This window comes from Falco rusticolus, chromosome 9 (genome assembly GCF_015220075.1).
Source record: "Falco rusticolus isolate bFalRus1 chromosome 9, bFalRus1.pri, whole genome shotgun sequence".
Taxonomy (NCBI): domain Eukaryota; kingdom Metazoa; phylum Chordata; class Aves; order Falconiformes; family Falconidae; genus Falco; species Falco rusticolus.
Window position 1 is genome coordinate 30719865 of NC_051195.1, and position 16102 is coordinate 30735966.

The 16102-nt window shown below is 44.0% G+C and overlaps 1 protein-coding gene across 2 annotated transcripts in view; it reads left to right on the top strand.

Annotated features, from left to right (window-relative positions):
• The window catches only part of NEURL1 (neuralized E3 ubiquitin protein ligase 1), a 165726-nt gene that overhangs the window by 132794 nt on the left and 16830 nt on the right, over positions 1–16102 (top strand). For both annotated transcript variants that reach the window (XM_037400918.1, XM_037400919.1), the window contains exon 4: positions 12557–13237. In XM_037400918.1, the coding sequence (XP_037256815.1) occupies positions 12557–13237 (681 nt within the window). The remainder of the gene's footprint in view (positions 1–12556; positions 13238–16102) is intronic.

Sequence of the window (16102 nt, forward strand, 5' to 3'; positions counted from 1 at the left end):
TATACCCAGTTCACTCTAATCTCCAAAACTAAACTTGTTCATGAAATTCTGAAGCTAAATTTTACGTTTTACAGACCATCAAGGAGTAGAGGTTTGATTAGCTGTTTCCCAAACCAGAGAAGTATAGCATCAAGGGCTCAGGGAAATACAGGGTAAAAATAAAGGCGTGGGAGTTTAACAGATTGAAAGTGGACAAGTGGATAAATGGACACTTGGCACCCATTTGTCGCCAAACTGGTGCAAAACCAAGGCCTAACTAGCAGGTAAGGAAGAAGTTTAGAGCATGTGTCAGTCAGAGACAGTGACCTTTTGCATGGGCTGAAATATTAAATCCTAGTGGAAATGCATTGACAGTACAACAGGGCATCATGTGTCAAAAGAAATCTGCTGAGAAGTGGCAGACATCTGTCAAGGGAGTTTAATGAGAGGTCAAAGAAGAAAGGGAAAATCACCCTGCATACAGTGAAGAGAGCCAAAAAACTCACTGCATTTTTAGGTGCCTGTGTCTTACCCCACTCCTGACCCCTCCTTGAAAGGTCTCAGGGACCATTAATAGCACAAACCAGCTGCAAAGTCAGGGATCTCTCCAGTGCCGTGCTCACAGCTGGCACTTCGCTGGTGCAGTGCTTTTGCTGGGGAACCTGTGAGATGGTCAGTGCCCGACTCCCATCAGACAGTCCAGCTTTGTCCACCACAGGGGCTGTTTCTGGGTTTTAGGATGTGGTTTCCCTGAAAGACCATCCTCCATGTCATCTCCAGGATCCCAGCAGGACCAGACTCGTTTGTGCTTAGAGTGTCAGGTGGGGAAGGGAGAAAGAAGAAAGAAAAGCAGTCCTGTGGGAAGATGGGGTGGGGGGAGAGCAGGAACTTTTGGGAACCACAGCCTTGGATCCCCTTCCTTGCAGGCTGAGGAAGGTTTGGCTGCTGGGGCTGCAGCTGTATTTAGCATCTGGCAGCGGATGTTGAACCTTGTTCTTTGTGTGAATCCTGTGGCTTCAGCAAGGTTACACCGCCTGCTGGCAGCCACGCTGTGGTCTTCCAGCTGATTCTTTTTGCTTCCAACTCGCAGCTTCAGAAAAACCTCCTGTCTTCCTGCCTAAACCTTTTGAGGCCACATCCTATGATATGTGCATTTAAATTAGCTTTGCTGATAGCCAAGGTGTTGAAGCTTTCCCTTGGGGTGAGGGAGGAATTTGTCTTTTTGCTTGTGAAGGAGTTAGCTGAAGCTCTGGTAACAAGATTCAGCTCTTTAGTTCCTTTAGTTCAGTGTATCAAAATAATTGATAAAGAAATCACGAGCCTAATGGGCATTTACTGTGACAGAATATGTGAAGAACTTACTGAAGAGATGAACTCTTCAGTTATGTACCTTAGCAGAAGTGGGCATTGACTGTCTCTTTGATTCCCCCCTAATTTGCCCAGCCGTGACAGCTGGAGCAACTGATTTAGGGTTACTGTTTCAGGAAATTCCCTTTGCTGTTCACTCCACTGGCACATGCAATGGGGCAGCAACGGAAAGTGGAGTTTAGCATAAGAAATTTTTTTAAGTTGAATTCAGTCGTTAAACCTTACTCTATACCCCTGATCTGGGGCTACTGATATGCTTGTGTGTATGTCCTGTTGCCTTCAGTGGGATACAAATACTTGCTTAGATGAAGTGTTTAAAGTGCTGTCGTGAAATCGAACAGACCTAACCATGTGCTGAACTTCTCTGAATTGGTGCAGACTGCAGTAATCATGCTATTTTAAAACAAGCTCATCAAACAGCCTTGATTTACTGTTACTGTGCATAACTGGGAGAGCAGGTGGCAGCAGCTCTGGAATAGGAGTGGGGTGGATGGGGTGTAATGGCTGCACGGTTGTTTTGTACATATGGAAAATAAGTCAGAAATTGTTTGAGAGCTTTTTCGTGCTGGATTTTGGGGTGGAAATTCTCCAAGAAAGAGAAATTAAAAGGAATTTAAACAAATAAATATTCTGGACAAATAGCATTATGTGCATTCTTTCAGAAATTTAGTCATTGGATCTTTAGGTGAAGAACCAGCTTGGAGAAGAGAGATGATCTACAAACTTAATTAGTCATGGCTGAAAATTGAAATACTTTTGGCAAACTCTAGCTGTTTTCTTTCACTATTTTCAAAATGATATATTTCAATTTTGAGTCTTGAAGTAACATTTTAATCTCTAAAATGGCAACAGTGATTTCCAAACAAGCCCCAGAAATCAACTGGAGAAGGTCTCTGTCCAGTGTTCAGTTGCTCTTTTATGAAGTAAGATAAACTGAGTGCTTTGTTTCAGGTTAGCCTGAAATACTGTATCTTTCCAATTTATTTTATTTTTTTTCATTCAGGCAGCTGACTGAAATACTACATAATGTGACTGCCCTGCACAAGTTGCATCTTCACTACAAGATGTGCTCTTAGCTCTGGTTAGTGAGGTAGCTGTGGGGCAGCAAAATCCTTGTGGTGTCCAGGCAATTTATCACTTAGAAGTGCCTTTGGGTAGCTCTGCCAAACCAAACAGGACTGCAGCGAGCCCAGGAAGCTGACTGCCAGCAGCGTTTCGGGGTTTCCTGAGGAAAAGTGGGAAGACCCAATGGCATTAATGCAGCTCAATAAGCAATGGTGCTGGGTAAGGTGTCGGACCTTGAGGAGACCTTGTCAGGGACGAGGTGGTTGTTGGTGGGTTGAATTCTCCCTGAACAGCTGGCTGTAAAACTGTAAGCGATGGCAGGAGCCTTTCACTGGGAAATGTGGGGAGAAGTTGGAGGAGTTGTCGTCTCCATGCCTGTATGAAGACGCAGGGGTAAATGAAAGCAAGTGGAAAGGATAAATGCAGGATGCATAAATACCACAGGAGGGAGTATGATGGTGGGAAGGAGGAAGAAAATACTTGTTTTGAAGAAAATTGCTGTCAGATGATTCAGGGGATGAAGGAATGTGTCTGATGTAGCTTGGGAACTGGCTGTGAGCACTGAGATGCTATGGAAACATTCACACGGTGATGTATGGAGGATTGGAAATAGAGTTGTTGGAGGGCCTGTAGCAATCTGCAACACAGTACATGAAGGTAAAGTTGTGGGGTTAGCACTGCGTGCAGTGGTGAACTACTGTCTTACCTGAATGGGTGAGATAAAAGGGTCAAAATTTCAAGGAGGAAAGGAGACTAAAAGGAATGATAGTGCCAGGAGTAAGTAATGGAGTCACTGGCTATGAGAAGAGGGCTCTATAAAGTTATTAGACAACAAGGAATTGCAATTACTGCCTTAATTTCCTGTGAAGAAGGTGAAAAACAGAACCTTTCTACAGAGAAATTTACATCTTAAAGATCAGGAAGTGTCAGGTGAAGTGACAATTGACAATCTCCGGCAATAATTGGGTCTTGCACAGGTAATTAAAACAAGTAATAAAAGACTCACCAGCTGTAGAATAGGAAATGGGAAAGAAAAGCTGGGGGACACTACAGAGAGAGGCAGGACTAGGACTGAAATAATGTTGGTATGGTCCTAAAAGTGCTGATTGTTTTGCTGTCATTTTCAAGAGGGATAATAATAGCTGATCATGGAGCCTAGGAGGCCTGGGGTGATGGAGGTGGAAATCATTGCATCAGGGTGGGAGTAAAGTTCAGAGACTTCATGTGCATGAGTGGGAGATTAAGGAGTGAATAACAGGGATTAGGTGGTCTCCACAAAACCCAAGGCACGTGATTTCTGCTCAAACCATATTTCTCAGACTGCGGAGAGTTAGAAAACATCGAACGGAAACCCCATGAACGCAGTAAAAGGAATCAGGCAAGGAGGTGCCGACATCCAGAGGCAGCTGTGGCAGTGGTTAAGCATATCTTCAGCCTGCACGACATCTGTCAGTCTTAGGACCGCTGGCTGGGGAGGATGGGTTTACCCCGACAAAAAAGCCTTCCTGAACAAAATCCAGAACATGTTTGTGACACATGTTGCCAGCACCCCGCAGACTCTCTCTGAGCATCAGCTTTTGTGGAAAAGAAAACAAATCCAAAACTGTAACACGCATATGGAAGTGTGTTCTTCATAATCTAGTGTCAGACTCTTTCAGAACATTCATATTTGCTAAGGAAAACAGTAATTTATTGCAGTTTTATGAGGCTAGTTATGCTCTTCGTGCCGTTGCATATGTGCAAATCAATTGGACATGCTTACAGATGTTAGGCAGAATTGTATGAATGTTTGTTATGAACCAGACTGGTTCAGAGCACTTTATTAGACAACACATGTCCCAGAACAACAATTTATCAGTCAGTACTGAATATTTGTTCCTTCAACTATAGTCTCACTCATGTATGACATTGTATGCTTTAATTCCTTAGATTTTACTGAAGAATATGCGGACGATCAATTCAATTACTAACCTGGCCTGTAAACTGCAACGGTTCACTCTGGCTTAAAAACAGATGCAATTTCCTGAAGCTCAGGGGTTTGTATCTTCTCTTTCCAAGTATTTCAACTTGGAGGCTGGCAGTTCACATATAAGCTCACATTCTTTTAGAATTTTTGTTTGTTTGTTTCTGATTTGTCTTCCTGTGGCATTTCATCTGTACTATTGGTACGGCATTGACAATCCATGACAAGAAATCTGTGATAAACCCAATAAGCCAAGGGAGGACATTTATATCCTTAGAGAGGTACCCTGACCAGATCCCAAGGGTTTCCTGAGATTCACCTGGCAGGACACCAGTAGCTCTGTGCCTAATGGTACAAAGGCGCCATTCCCTCAAAGCAGGATTTGGTGCTAAATGGCCACAGGAAGCCACCAGGTTTGCATGATAAATTTATCAAACACCTAGCAGTTGGGAACAATTAAAAGTCTGGGTGTATTCTCTTCCATCCCATTTTTTATCACCTCTCCAAAACTGAATCATGAAAACCGAATAGCTTTAGTCCTCATTCTCTCCCAAAATGCCTGGAAAGGAATGCTGATTTTCATCCACGCAAATGCAAACACAAAGCAAAGGAAAGTCCGGTGTGATGCTCGTTAAGCATTGCTGATTTCCACTCATTTCTGTTGAAGTGGCAGTTGTCTGTAGCCTAACAATTAGTTCCACAGAGTCAATGGTCTGTCTGCTTTTGTAACCCAGCTTTAAAATCTGGTGACGATTTTTGGTGTAAACATGAATGATTTCTCCCATCAGACAAACTCCAGCTTTGGGCTCTTTGTAACCCTTAGCTTGAACTTTGACTTCTGCCCCTTGGTTATAGCAGAAATTCTCTCAAATGCTTTCAGCAATGTTGGAAAAACACCTGGGTACCTTGTCAGAAAGCTGGCTTAGACTGTGGTGGTCACAGACAAACAAATGCGCTCAGTTCACCTAAATATCTGCCATTCCTGCAGTGAAAATAGCTGCTACGAAATGTTAGTTAGCTTGTCTTCCAGACTGCAATGAGCAGACAGCCAAAACTTGCAGGTAGCTATTAATTCCTGCTTCAAACCACGTGAGTGCACACGAAGCGTAAGTTTGCTCTCCACTGACTATGCGGTGATACCAAGCCAGTGTGTTGGTGAAGGAGGAGTTCTTGAACAGTGGTTTCCGTACTGACCATTGGGATCCCATAATGGATGAAGAGTCCCTAGCAAGTTGAGTTTTGAGGTGAGAGGAGCAATCTGCACATGGAAGCAGAGGAGCAGCAGGTAGAGAATAAGGCATTGAATGGAGAGTTAGGAAATGAGAGGGTGTAAAACAGGGCAGTTTTGTTATGCCCGGGGCTAAACCCCAGAGGTTTCACTTCAGAGCTCTGCTGGAGGAGTCAGCTGCCCCCTTGGACAGCTTACTCTGTCCCGTGGTTTCCAGTCTATAAAATAAGAACATTAATTCTTCCTGCTTCTCGCTCACCATTTATATATCCTTTCTGTTCATGTGGTGAGGAGTCTCTTCTGCTGTGGAGCCCAGCAGCTGAGTCCTGATCCCAGATGCTCCACAGACCAGATTTTATAGTGTTTTAAAGAGCAGCCTGGGCATTTTATGTATATAGCTGGTAAAGTGACATTGTCTGTTGGCTGTAGTTGTGCATATATTCCTGCAATCATGTGCAAGAGAGGAGCCAGAGCAGAAATAAGCAGCTTTATTTGAAATGGGATATTTATACTATCAATGCAATAGAGACGTGCACATATGCAGGTATTGTATAAGTAGGTATTTACTTAACTGACGTCCTTGATTTGATGTGGGTGTTTTCAAGAAGGAATGGTTGATCTGGGGCAATAACTCAGGCAGTTTGATTTCTTGGTTGTTCATAAAGGGAAATGTACTTTGTAGAAGTGAATTCCTAAGAATATGGCAAAGGAGGTTTTTAGTCTGAATCATTCCTTTGAGGGATTTTAAACATTTGCCTCCCACATGCTACAGTAATGCTCTGAAAGTGGCTTCATTGTATGATCTGAGAAGCTGCATTCTGGTGCCTGATGGTTTATGAGAAATAAACAGAACAGAGTGGTCTCGGATCATATACATTCAAGATTTAACAGAAATGAGAAGGGAGGGGGAAGGGGAAACCTGTGCACAGCATCAGAGCAGAAGCATCCACCTGGGAGCATGGGTCTCTGCCGTGTTGTGCTGAGTGCAGCAGAGCCCAGCCTCCTCTCCAGACCTCACATGGAGAACACAAGTTTGCAGAAAACCAGATAGTTTTATGAGTGTCTGCTCAGACACATCACCAACAGGCAAGGCCACTTTGAACATGCTCTGTGAGTGGAGCTTGCCTCTTACTGGCTGTGAGCATCGCCTCGGCTTTCTTCACTTCTTAATTTTTCTCCTGTGTTTATTTTAAGTAAGGGTGATTTTCAGTCTCCTGTTTGCTTAGCTCCCTGGTATAGTAAAACAGTTGAGATACATGTGGCAGAGACCGAGAGAGCCTAGAGCAGAGCATCCCACAGTGACGAGGACATCTTTAACACCATGAGTACAGCAGGCTGCACAAAGATCTGCTTCCAGCCTGCCTTTAATGTGGGTGGTTTATGAACTCGGGGCCACAGAGCGGTCCTTCTCTTCCCAGACCCAGTCACAGCTGCTCTTTTTTCCAGTGGAGGTGATGCTGTGGACTAGGTGCCATACACACATTGGGCAAGCTGGTAACCAAAGGGGTTTGGGAACAGGTATTGCTCCTTGTTCCCAGGCACAGTGATCTTCATCCTTATTTTAGGAGGAGTAAATGAGAGTATAAGTCGTTTCTATTTTACCAAATTTTCAGTCCTCAGTCACCTTGAAGTACATAATAAATTTGAGCTATAAACAACATATAGAAATTATTCTGGCTACTTCTGCGCTGAAGTGTGACAGTTCCCCAGCAGCATCAGCTCACTAGGACTGAGTCAGCAAGGGAACAAAGATCGCCACTGCACGACACAGGCAGAGTTTGCAAGGCAGGCAGCTGAGCTGGGATTAATACCTGCACTCCCACAACGGGGAGTACAAGGCTGTGAGTGACAGAAGGTTTCCAGAAGCACAGGTATATTTCTTGTCTTATGACCGGCTGCTTTTCCCACAGCGTGGTATGGTACATCTGCCTCATGTTTCAAACACATCTCCCTGCAATGTCAAAGTCTTGCCAAATGGACCGTTAGCTGCATAAGCCTGCTGTAGACCATGGAGGAGAGAGTGAGTGCAAGATTCAAGGTGTTGGAAGGCCAGCTGTCCTCCCTGCATAACCCCTTGTGACAGGTGGCACTGATGGTGGGAAAAGGAGCCTTCCTCTGCCTTTCTGAGTAGGAATGGAGCCCCTCCAGCATGGTGGGAAAAATACGGCATACGTCCTTTTGCAGTTGTACATTTTATAGGATATTCTTGTAGGGGCCACTGACTTCAGTAGGTCTTTTGGTAGTTTAGCACCTCTGGGGTTCCTTGGTCATGGAAATTATACAGTGAGCATCAGTACTCACTAAAAATACTATTACCCAGTGAAGTGAGGTATTAAGAGAAGAAAAATGCACTTGAGAAGAAGTAAAGCAAAGAACAGAAGGAAGGGAAAACGTGAGGCTTTTCACGGGAAGGGAGGGAGCATGCTAGCAAAGTTCTGACCTTAACGATTTTCTTACTCTTTGCTTAGTAGCCGAGGACAGGAATGTTCTCCAGATGCAAGGAATCACTAGATTGTTCCTTGACTTCTCAGCATTTCTCTCTCCTGGGAGGGAAGATCATTAGAAATGGGATAGGTTCTTAGGTTGTCAGTCTGATTCCCCTAATTTTAAGTTATTTTTTGTAGGAGTAAGTCTCAAGATTGATTTAGACTAGGTGTTCCATAGCTTATTGTGGAGAGTAGTTGCAGCCCTCATACTCTGAAGAAATACAATTCATGTGAGGCCATTGGATTGCACCAGTCTTAGAAGACTCATCAACAGGAGATCTGTATCCCTAGAGCTTGCAGGTAACTACTGAACTCTGCAGGTTTCCAGCGTGTCTGTGCACACGCTGGGTTGCTCTGCTTTCTCAGATCCTTTACAGGTGTGTGAGTACTGGCTGCTTGTGACCTTGGAAAGTCAAGCCTTCAGGGCAGTAACAGACAGTACTGAAAATGAGGAAGGAAATAATGATTTGACAGTCTGACAGCAACAGATACCCTTTGGGTTTATGTAGGGGTGAGATATCTGAGCAGGCTTGTGGTTAGAAACACGTTGTGTGTTTGGATGCTCATGTAGCTATATTAAATGTGCATGTATGTGAGATCCATAAAAAATATGTATTATACATGTTGAAGGAAATAGATGATTTTAAGAAGACAACATTTAGCAGTGGTTCAAAAAAAAAGGTGGTAGTGAAATACTTCCGTATGCGGTGATTACAGCTGTCTGTGGCTGCTCACCAGCTCCTTGTAAGCGCTGTTGTAAGGCATTCCTGCAGTCACATTGAGCCTGCATGAAAGCAGGAGGCTCTTCCATGCCCTCTGAGCAGGAAAACGGAGAGATTTGAAGCCTCTGGTCTGAGGAAGATACTTCAAGTAAAGAATTAGCTGCTGAGAATCTAAATTTTGTAGATAAACCTCTCTAAAAAGGAGGAGAAAACAGATGACGCCTGAACTGCTCAAGTGCCCTTCATGTCTATTTTGCTAAATTAATTAACTCCTGTTTAATTTTTTCCTTAAACAAAGCCAGGAAAAGATACAAAGCGATTTGTGAAGTTAGGCATCTTTTGCAAAAATTCAGTGTCTCAGATTCTTCAGCTGAGGAGCACAAAATTTGTATTTAGTCGAAAACCTTTCCACTTTGGCTATGTGTGTATTGCTAGCAGAAAATTGAAGTCTCTAAATCCAGCGTTAGCACCATAACTGCACTGATGCAGAGCTCAGGAAAACCTCTCTGGAAGGCTCCCGGGGCAGCCTGCCTGCACGGAGCCGCCGTGGTCACGGCCAGCTTGCTGGTGGGTGGTAGCCCTGCCAGCTGGGTCAGAGCCTGCGTTGGTGACTCACCCAGGGCTGTGGTCCTCACTCGCAAGCCTGTCTAATTCTGACCCAAGGAGGTCTCTCGTCAGTTGACTTTTCCCAAAGAAACACTGCCAACTGCCTTATACAGGAAATTGTATAACCTTGAATATATAATAAGGAGGGATGATTTCTAAATTGCTCAGGCTAAAGCTGGGTGATCTCCTCGGTGATGGGCTGTTGGACCCATTTTGTATTTTACAGTCTCATCACAGAAAGTCATTCTGTCTTTTTGATGTGTGCTGCAGGGGTTTTTTTCTGCAAATGTAAATGTGCCTGAACACTCCTACATGGAGCATCCCTCCATCATAGGCATTAAAGGTCAGCTGTTCTACTGACCTGGAGTAAGGCTCTGTTACAGGCCACTCCAGCATGAGCAGCTTGGTCTGTGTTTAGAAAGTGACAGCTGAAGCTTTAGTGGAAGAAAACAACTAATTCCTGGGCATCTTCTGGTGAAAGAAACTGCTTAAAGTCACCTCACTTGTTTCGTATTTCACCAGAATTGTTCTTTCATAGCCCTTGGCCATTATCAGTTATTCTGGATAAATGGCATTCCGCATCTCTTCCAGCTTACCTACCACCCCAAAAGATGAATCTCATTTTTGTTTTACTTTATGTTCAATGGGATTTTTTTTTTTCTTCTTTGGCTGGGTGTTTTGTGATTTATAAAAACATAGAGTCCTGAAGGAGGCCGGCATCTCTTAGAGACTCGTCTCTGTAAATTTTCGCAAACCCACTTCAGATACTTACAAACTGCAACCTTTTCTTTCGTGGGTATTTGCAAACATTAATATACTAAATCTCAGTCGATCCCATATGCTTGAGACATCTTATCCCTTAAGTGTCTAGGCATCTGAGCTACCGATGGATTTAAGTAAAACAGTTGGATGTGTAACCCTGGTTTGCTGTCGCTGCCATGTGTCTTGTCTGCAGAAGAACTGCATCTCTCTTAATCTCTTTTCAGATGGAAAAAGATATTTTGTCCAGCAGCCAAAGGGAAATGCAAGCATCCTGGTGGAAAACAAGCTGTTTCAAAACCCTGGCTGCAAGCTACCCACACATCACGGTTGTCAGCCAGGCTGCACATGCATAGTTACAGGGAATAAAATAGAGAGGACCTTCTGTTCCTATTCAGAAAGGTCTCTACCCATTCACCTACACCAAAGGATCAGTGTCAGCTGCCAGTATTAATTTGTTCTCCTATGCAGGTTTGCAGCCAAAGGAGGGTAAAGTAAGTCTGGTTCTATCCAGCAGGAGCACTTGCAATGCAAATGCTGGCCCATATATTACAAAGCATTAATGCGACCCACTTCTAGATTACTTGGGGTAATTTCTGATTTTATTTATTCCTCCTTTTCTTTAATTAACTTCTGGGAAGAGAAGCTAAATATCAGTATAGGGAAAATCAAATATGAGAAACAAAGCCCATTTTTATTTTGGGACTGTGCTTCCCTTGTAATAGCAGTTTATTTAAAGAGGAGCCTGGAATAATCCAGTTTAAGCAAAGCGGAGAGCTCTGCTGAAGCCAAGCTGTGTGTGGGTGTGCTCTTGTCAGGGCTCCCAGAAGAGGAGGGCAGGACAGGCTGTTAGTCAGACATCAGATATTGCAGGAGACGTTGGGTGCTCAGTAGCTGGCATTTTGCCTTGACGTACCAGTACAGAGCCACTGCTTTGGTGTACTGGGGGAGGGTGCATCCCATTGGGAAAATCCCCAGATAACCTGAGCTTCTGGTCTTTTGCTGTTGTAAAAGAAAATCCCAAGGATACATGGCTGGAAGAGGTGCCTGCTGCAAGGGTATAGCGGGTGGGTTAGGAAGGACTCTCTGTTCCTCTGCCCCTTCATGTCATTCCCCCTTGTGCTGTGTTTGCGGCAGGCCTGGTTCCAAAGAATGTTTATCAATATGGTGATAGGCGCTTATATATATATAAATAGGCTGAGGTCTGGTGGCATTGCTTTGTGCCACCCGTGGGGGACTGTGTTGTATGGGGTGGTCCCACCTCATACCATTTGGACCTGGGCTTGAAGCTGCAACAGTCTTCAGGCGTAATTCTCGCAGAGGAAATGTTGGGATGGGTCATAGATTATTATGACTTTTTCAGCAAACTACCCACATGCTCAATTTTCTCGCAGTGAATAGTCTCTTGATGCTCTGGGCTTCTCAGAGTTCAGAAACTCAGGTATAAGTACAAATCTTTGCATTATGTCAGCTTACATTTATCATTTGTTTAAATAATGTGGGTTTTTTCTTGGTATATTGCTCTTTAAAATTTCTATGGCAACAGTGTAGCTAAGGATACATTAAATGAAAGTAATTTAGGCATTAAAGGCAGGTGATTATGTTCCTTAGGAAAAGAATCACATAAATTGATAATTGGCTCTTGAAACAGCAGGTGAGACTAACAAAGCGGATAAGGTGCAATTCTGTTTCCATGGGTGGAGTTGAATGTGTGAGCGTCACCTTTCTTTGTTATGCATCCATGGATTTGATTTTTAATTATTTGGCTTGGAAATAATAAATGATGGATGTTATAGAAAACTACATATTCCCAAGCTCTGCATTGTGAAATCCATATCTGTGCTGGTTTGCAGTGAGCACCAGAACGCTGATGATTAATTATATACAGGAATATTAATTAAATTTCATATGATGAAAATAAATTAGAACTGAACATAGTGGGTTTTTTAAAAAAAATAGAAAAATATGTAGTTAGGTATTTATTTCCTAGATCTATGAGAATCATTCTAGACAATAAAGAGAGCATGAAAACTTGGAGCCTGTATAGATATTGATTGGTATGTTCAGGGTATATTTCAGATATTTACCCTCTGCTTCCCCTCTCCAAGGAGAGCCTCCCCTAGTCAATTCTTCCCATCGATTTTGAGTCTGCCTGCTCAGAAGCTGAAAATGTTGATGCTGGTGGGGAGAGCACGAGAACAGCAATCAATCACAAATACATTTTGTGATATGTGGCTTCCATATTTCGAAGGGGAAAATATGGTAGCAGGTCTCCGAGTTTCCCTTTCAGACATACCAATCAAACCGACAGTGGTTTGCAGACTCCTCAATATTTTGATTTTCTCTGGGGTGACTCCTTGTTTGTTTTCTCTCCCCACAGACAGTGAGATCGTTCCCCCAGACTGCCTGCGGCCCCGCTCCTTCACCGCCATCCGCCGGCCCTCGCTGCGGCGGGACACGGAGGACACACGCCTCTCGGTCAGCCTCTGCGACCTCAACCTGCAGGAGGAGACCTTCCACGTGACAGCCACCACATGTCCCATTCCGCAGAACTCCCTCAACTCACAGCACTCCCACCTCCTCCCCTCCCAGCTGGAGAGCGACCTCCGCTTCCACCACCTGCGGGGACCCCACGTCAAAATCCTTGACGACCAAACCGTGGCCCGTCTGGAGCATGCCCGAGAGGAGAGGACTTTGGTTTTCACCAGCAGACCCCTTCGGATCAACGAAACCATTTTTGTCAAAATCAACAAGTCCAACGCTGTGCGCACGGGGACGCTGTCCTACGGGGTGACATCCTGCGACCCCAGCACCCTGCGCCCCAGCGACCTCCCCTATAACCCCGAGTCCTTGGTCGACCGAAAGGAGTTCTGGGCCATCTGCCGAGTCGTGGTGCCCCTCCAGAGTGGAGACATCCTGGGATTTATGGTGAATTCGGATGGTGAGCTGCACTTGAGCCACAACGGTGCTGGCACTGGTATGCAGGTCTGCACGGACTGTTCCCAGCCCCTCTGGATGTTCTTCGTTTTACACGGCGCGGTCATGCAGATCCGATTGTTGGGTATGTTGGCTCCCCTTTTTTCCAGACCTCAGGCACAAGAAAGCAAGGGGAGGGATACATCATGGGGGAAAGGTGGAGGGAATGAATGGCTCCCTTCCTGCTCTAGGATCAGGTACAAATTTTAGGTTCATAAGAGGAAAAAAAAATAATAAATAAATAAATATATACACACAAAGGCACATATGTGGCACATGGATATGATTTACAAGACTTAACCTCTTTGTACTTCTCTAGCATCCTTCACTTGATGGTCTCAAAACTCTTTGCAGTTAACAAATTAAGTGTTAGAGACCTCCATTAAAGTACAGATGGGTCACCGCTGACCTAAGAGAAGCAAGGAATGGGGAGGTGCTTTGGGCTGAGCTTATGCAGGGCATAGGCAGCAGGAAAAATGAGACCTGATGCCCTTTTCTGTATGTTAGCTATGTGGCATGACCGATTCCCAAAAAGATGAGTTCCCTTGCTTTCCCCAGGCTTGCATGAGAGAAGCAGGCTAGCAAGCAGAGGGGGAGCCCTGTGCCTCGTGGTCCCGAGCTCAGCAGCAGAGGGGTTTCCTTGCCCTCCAGCCTAGTTTAAAGCAGTGTAGCTCATACCAGTTGACGGGCCTCTGAAGGGCTTGTCTCCTTCTCTTGAGATTTTTGCTCTGTTTTTAATCTTGGTTAACTGAAGTATTTCATGGAAATGCTAAAAGTCATGTTTTGAAGGTGTGGAGGGAAAGGCCCTGAAATAGCATTTGCTCAGGATCGGATTTACTTTGTGTGTGTGTGTGTGTGTGTTGGACACGAGTGTACGGTGTGTTTGGCCGTAGACTGGGCCTGTATCATGGTTCTGCTGGTGTTAGCGTCAGAAAGTAAAAGATGGATTCTGAGAACGTGATGTAATTCCTGGTACTTCTTTAACTAGGGATGATTTAAAAATGCGCCTTCCTTGTTTATGCTGCTAAATTCATATAATTTTAAATATAGTTATATTCCTTTTTGCGTCAAATCCTCACTATTAAACTGTCCCTCCTTCTTACCCAATCGGGAAAAAAAACCCCAAAAAACCCAAACCCAAAGCCAACCAACACCTCCTTTTTTAGGATTTATAGAAATTCTTTGAAGATAAATTGTGGTGAACACACACATCTCTCTGCAGGGCCCAGTTCACCTTAATCGCAGTATGAAGTGCCCTATATAATTTGCTTAAAGTTGACTGCAGGCCTGTGCTGCGAGTGTTTTGTGGCTGTTAAAGGCTCACAGATGACCAGTGTCATACTGCAATTTATTTCCAGGAGCCTGAGACTCAATCCCTGATAATTCAGCCTGATTATATTTGTTGTGGGTACTGTACATAATCCATGGCTAGCTCTGCTCTCCACCAACATGTCATGGTGATAATGGTAGGTGAAGTCAAACAGATCCCAGTAAAGTAGGAGATTAAATGCTCCTGTATACGTTAGAAGGAAAACATCCTGAGGTCATTGAGCTGCGGGTAAAACTAAGTCATCGACCACTGCTTCCTTTCATATGAGATCACCAATTCTGGCAGCTGTGCACAGAACGAATAGCCTGCTTGCAGTGGGTCCTGAAACAGGGCAGCAAGGATGTGTCTCACCAGAGGGACAGAATCATGTCCTCATGCACAATTCAACAGAGCCTGGGCTTGAACGCAGGCCTCCTGTGTCCTGGGCAGACCTCCTGCTGTCCATACCCTGTGCATGTCTCCCTGCCTGCTCGTTCAGCCCAAGCCAGTACACTCCTGTTTGTGTATGTACACTCATACAGTGCATGTTTTAGAAAAATTGGTGTTTGGATCTATGAAATTAAATCCACTGAGTAAAAAGACTCCTCACTACCTGTTTTGGTGACCACATAACAGGCTTTTCTGGCCTTGGTCATTGGAAGAAAAGCTGAAAATGGGCTATTGGTCTTAAATGAGGTGTAAGTGAAAAGAACTGGATTTTCTGACCTTGCCTTTCACAAGGAAAAGCTAGGACCCCGCTGGGTGTACAGCCTTATCCACGTAGCTTGGTCAGCAAGCTGGTAACTCCCAGTTAAAGGCTATGAAATTGGAGCTTACCTATAGTTTTTAAGAGATACTAAAATGCAAATAGAGCTTTTCAGACCTATGTTTCCAGTTTAACAATGCTAGGAGTAGTACAGTCCCAGTATCAGTACAGTATCAGTACAGTGCAACTGCCCAGAGCAGAGCACTGACGCTGTCCCAGCTCTGCACCTCTCTGCAACCGCAGTAATTATATGGATCAGCAATATCCCCACAGAAGGCAAGGAAAATAATGAACTCCTGTCTCCAGCTTTTGCTTTGTTATTAGGGAGGTGATGTGTACTGTCTGTGCTGCAACGGAACAGATTATAGTGCTTGCTATAATATCTGTCATTATACTATTAGAAAATATAAGAAGAATATAAAGTGTTCATCTTTCTAATGACAAGCTCCATCTTCAGAATGCAAACAAGAATAATTTTGTGTGATCTGTCTTTTGTAGTTTGAGCTTTATATTGGAGGAGAAGACATGTTTATGGTAATCTTTTCCTAGTTTTAATACAAAAAGAAAAGTTCCATACCCTTGAAAGAAATGAGACACAAATACTGCAAGAGGCGTAATTGTACCAAACCTATCTTAAATAGCAGATGTCATTCTGTTTCTAGGGGCATACCATTATTGGATTAATCAAAGCAATGTTATGCAGTGTTAAAGGAACATCAGCACCAGAGCTGAATATAAAATGAAATTAAAGTTGCTGGCTTTGCTTCTTCTCCAGCTTTTCTGTTTCATTTGAAGGATGGAGAAGGTGGAGAGCAGCAATGCCTCTCTTGTATCTAGAGACGGTTTATTTTTGACTCAGAGGACAAGATGGCTCA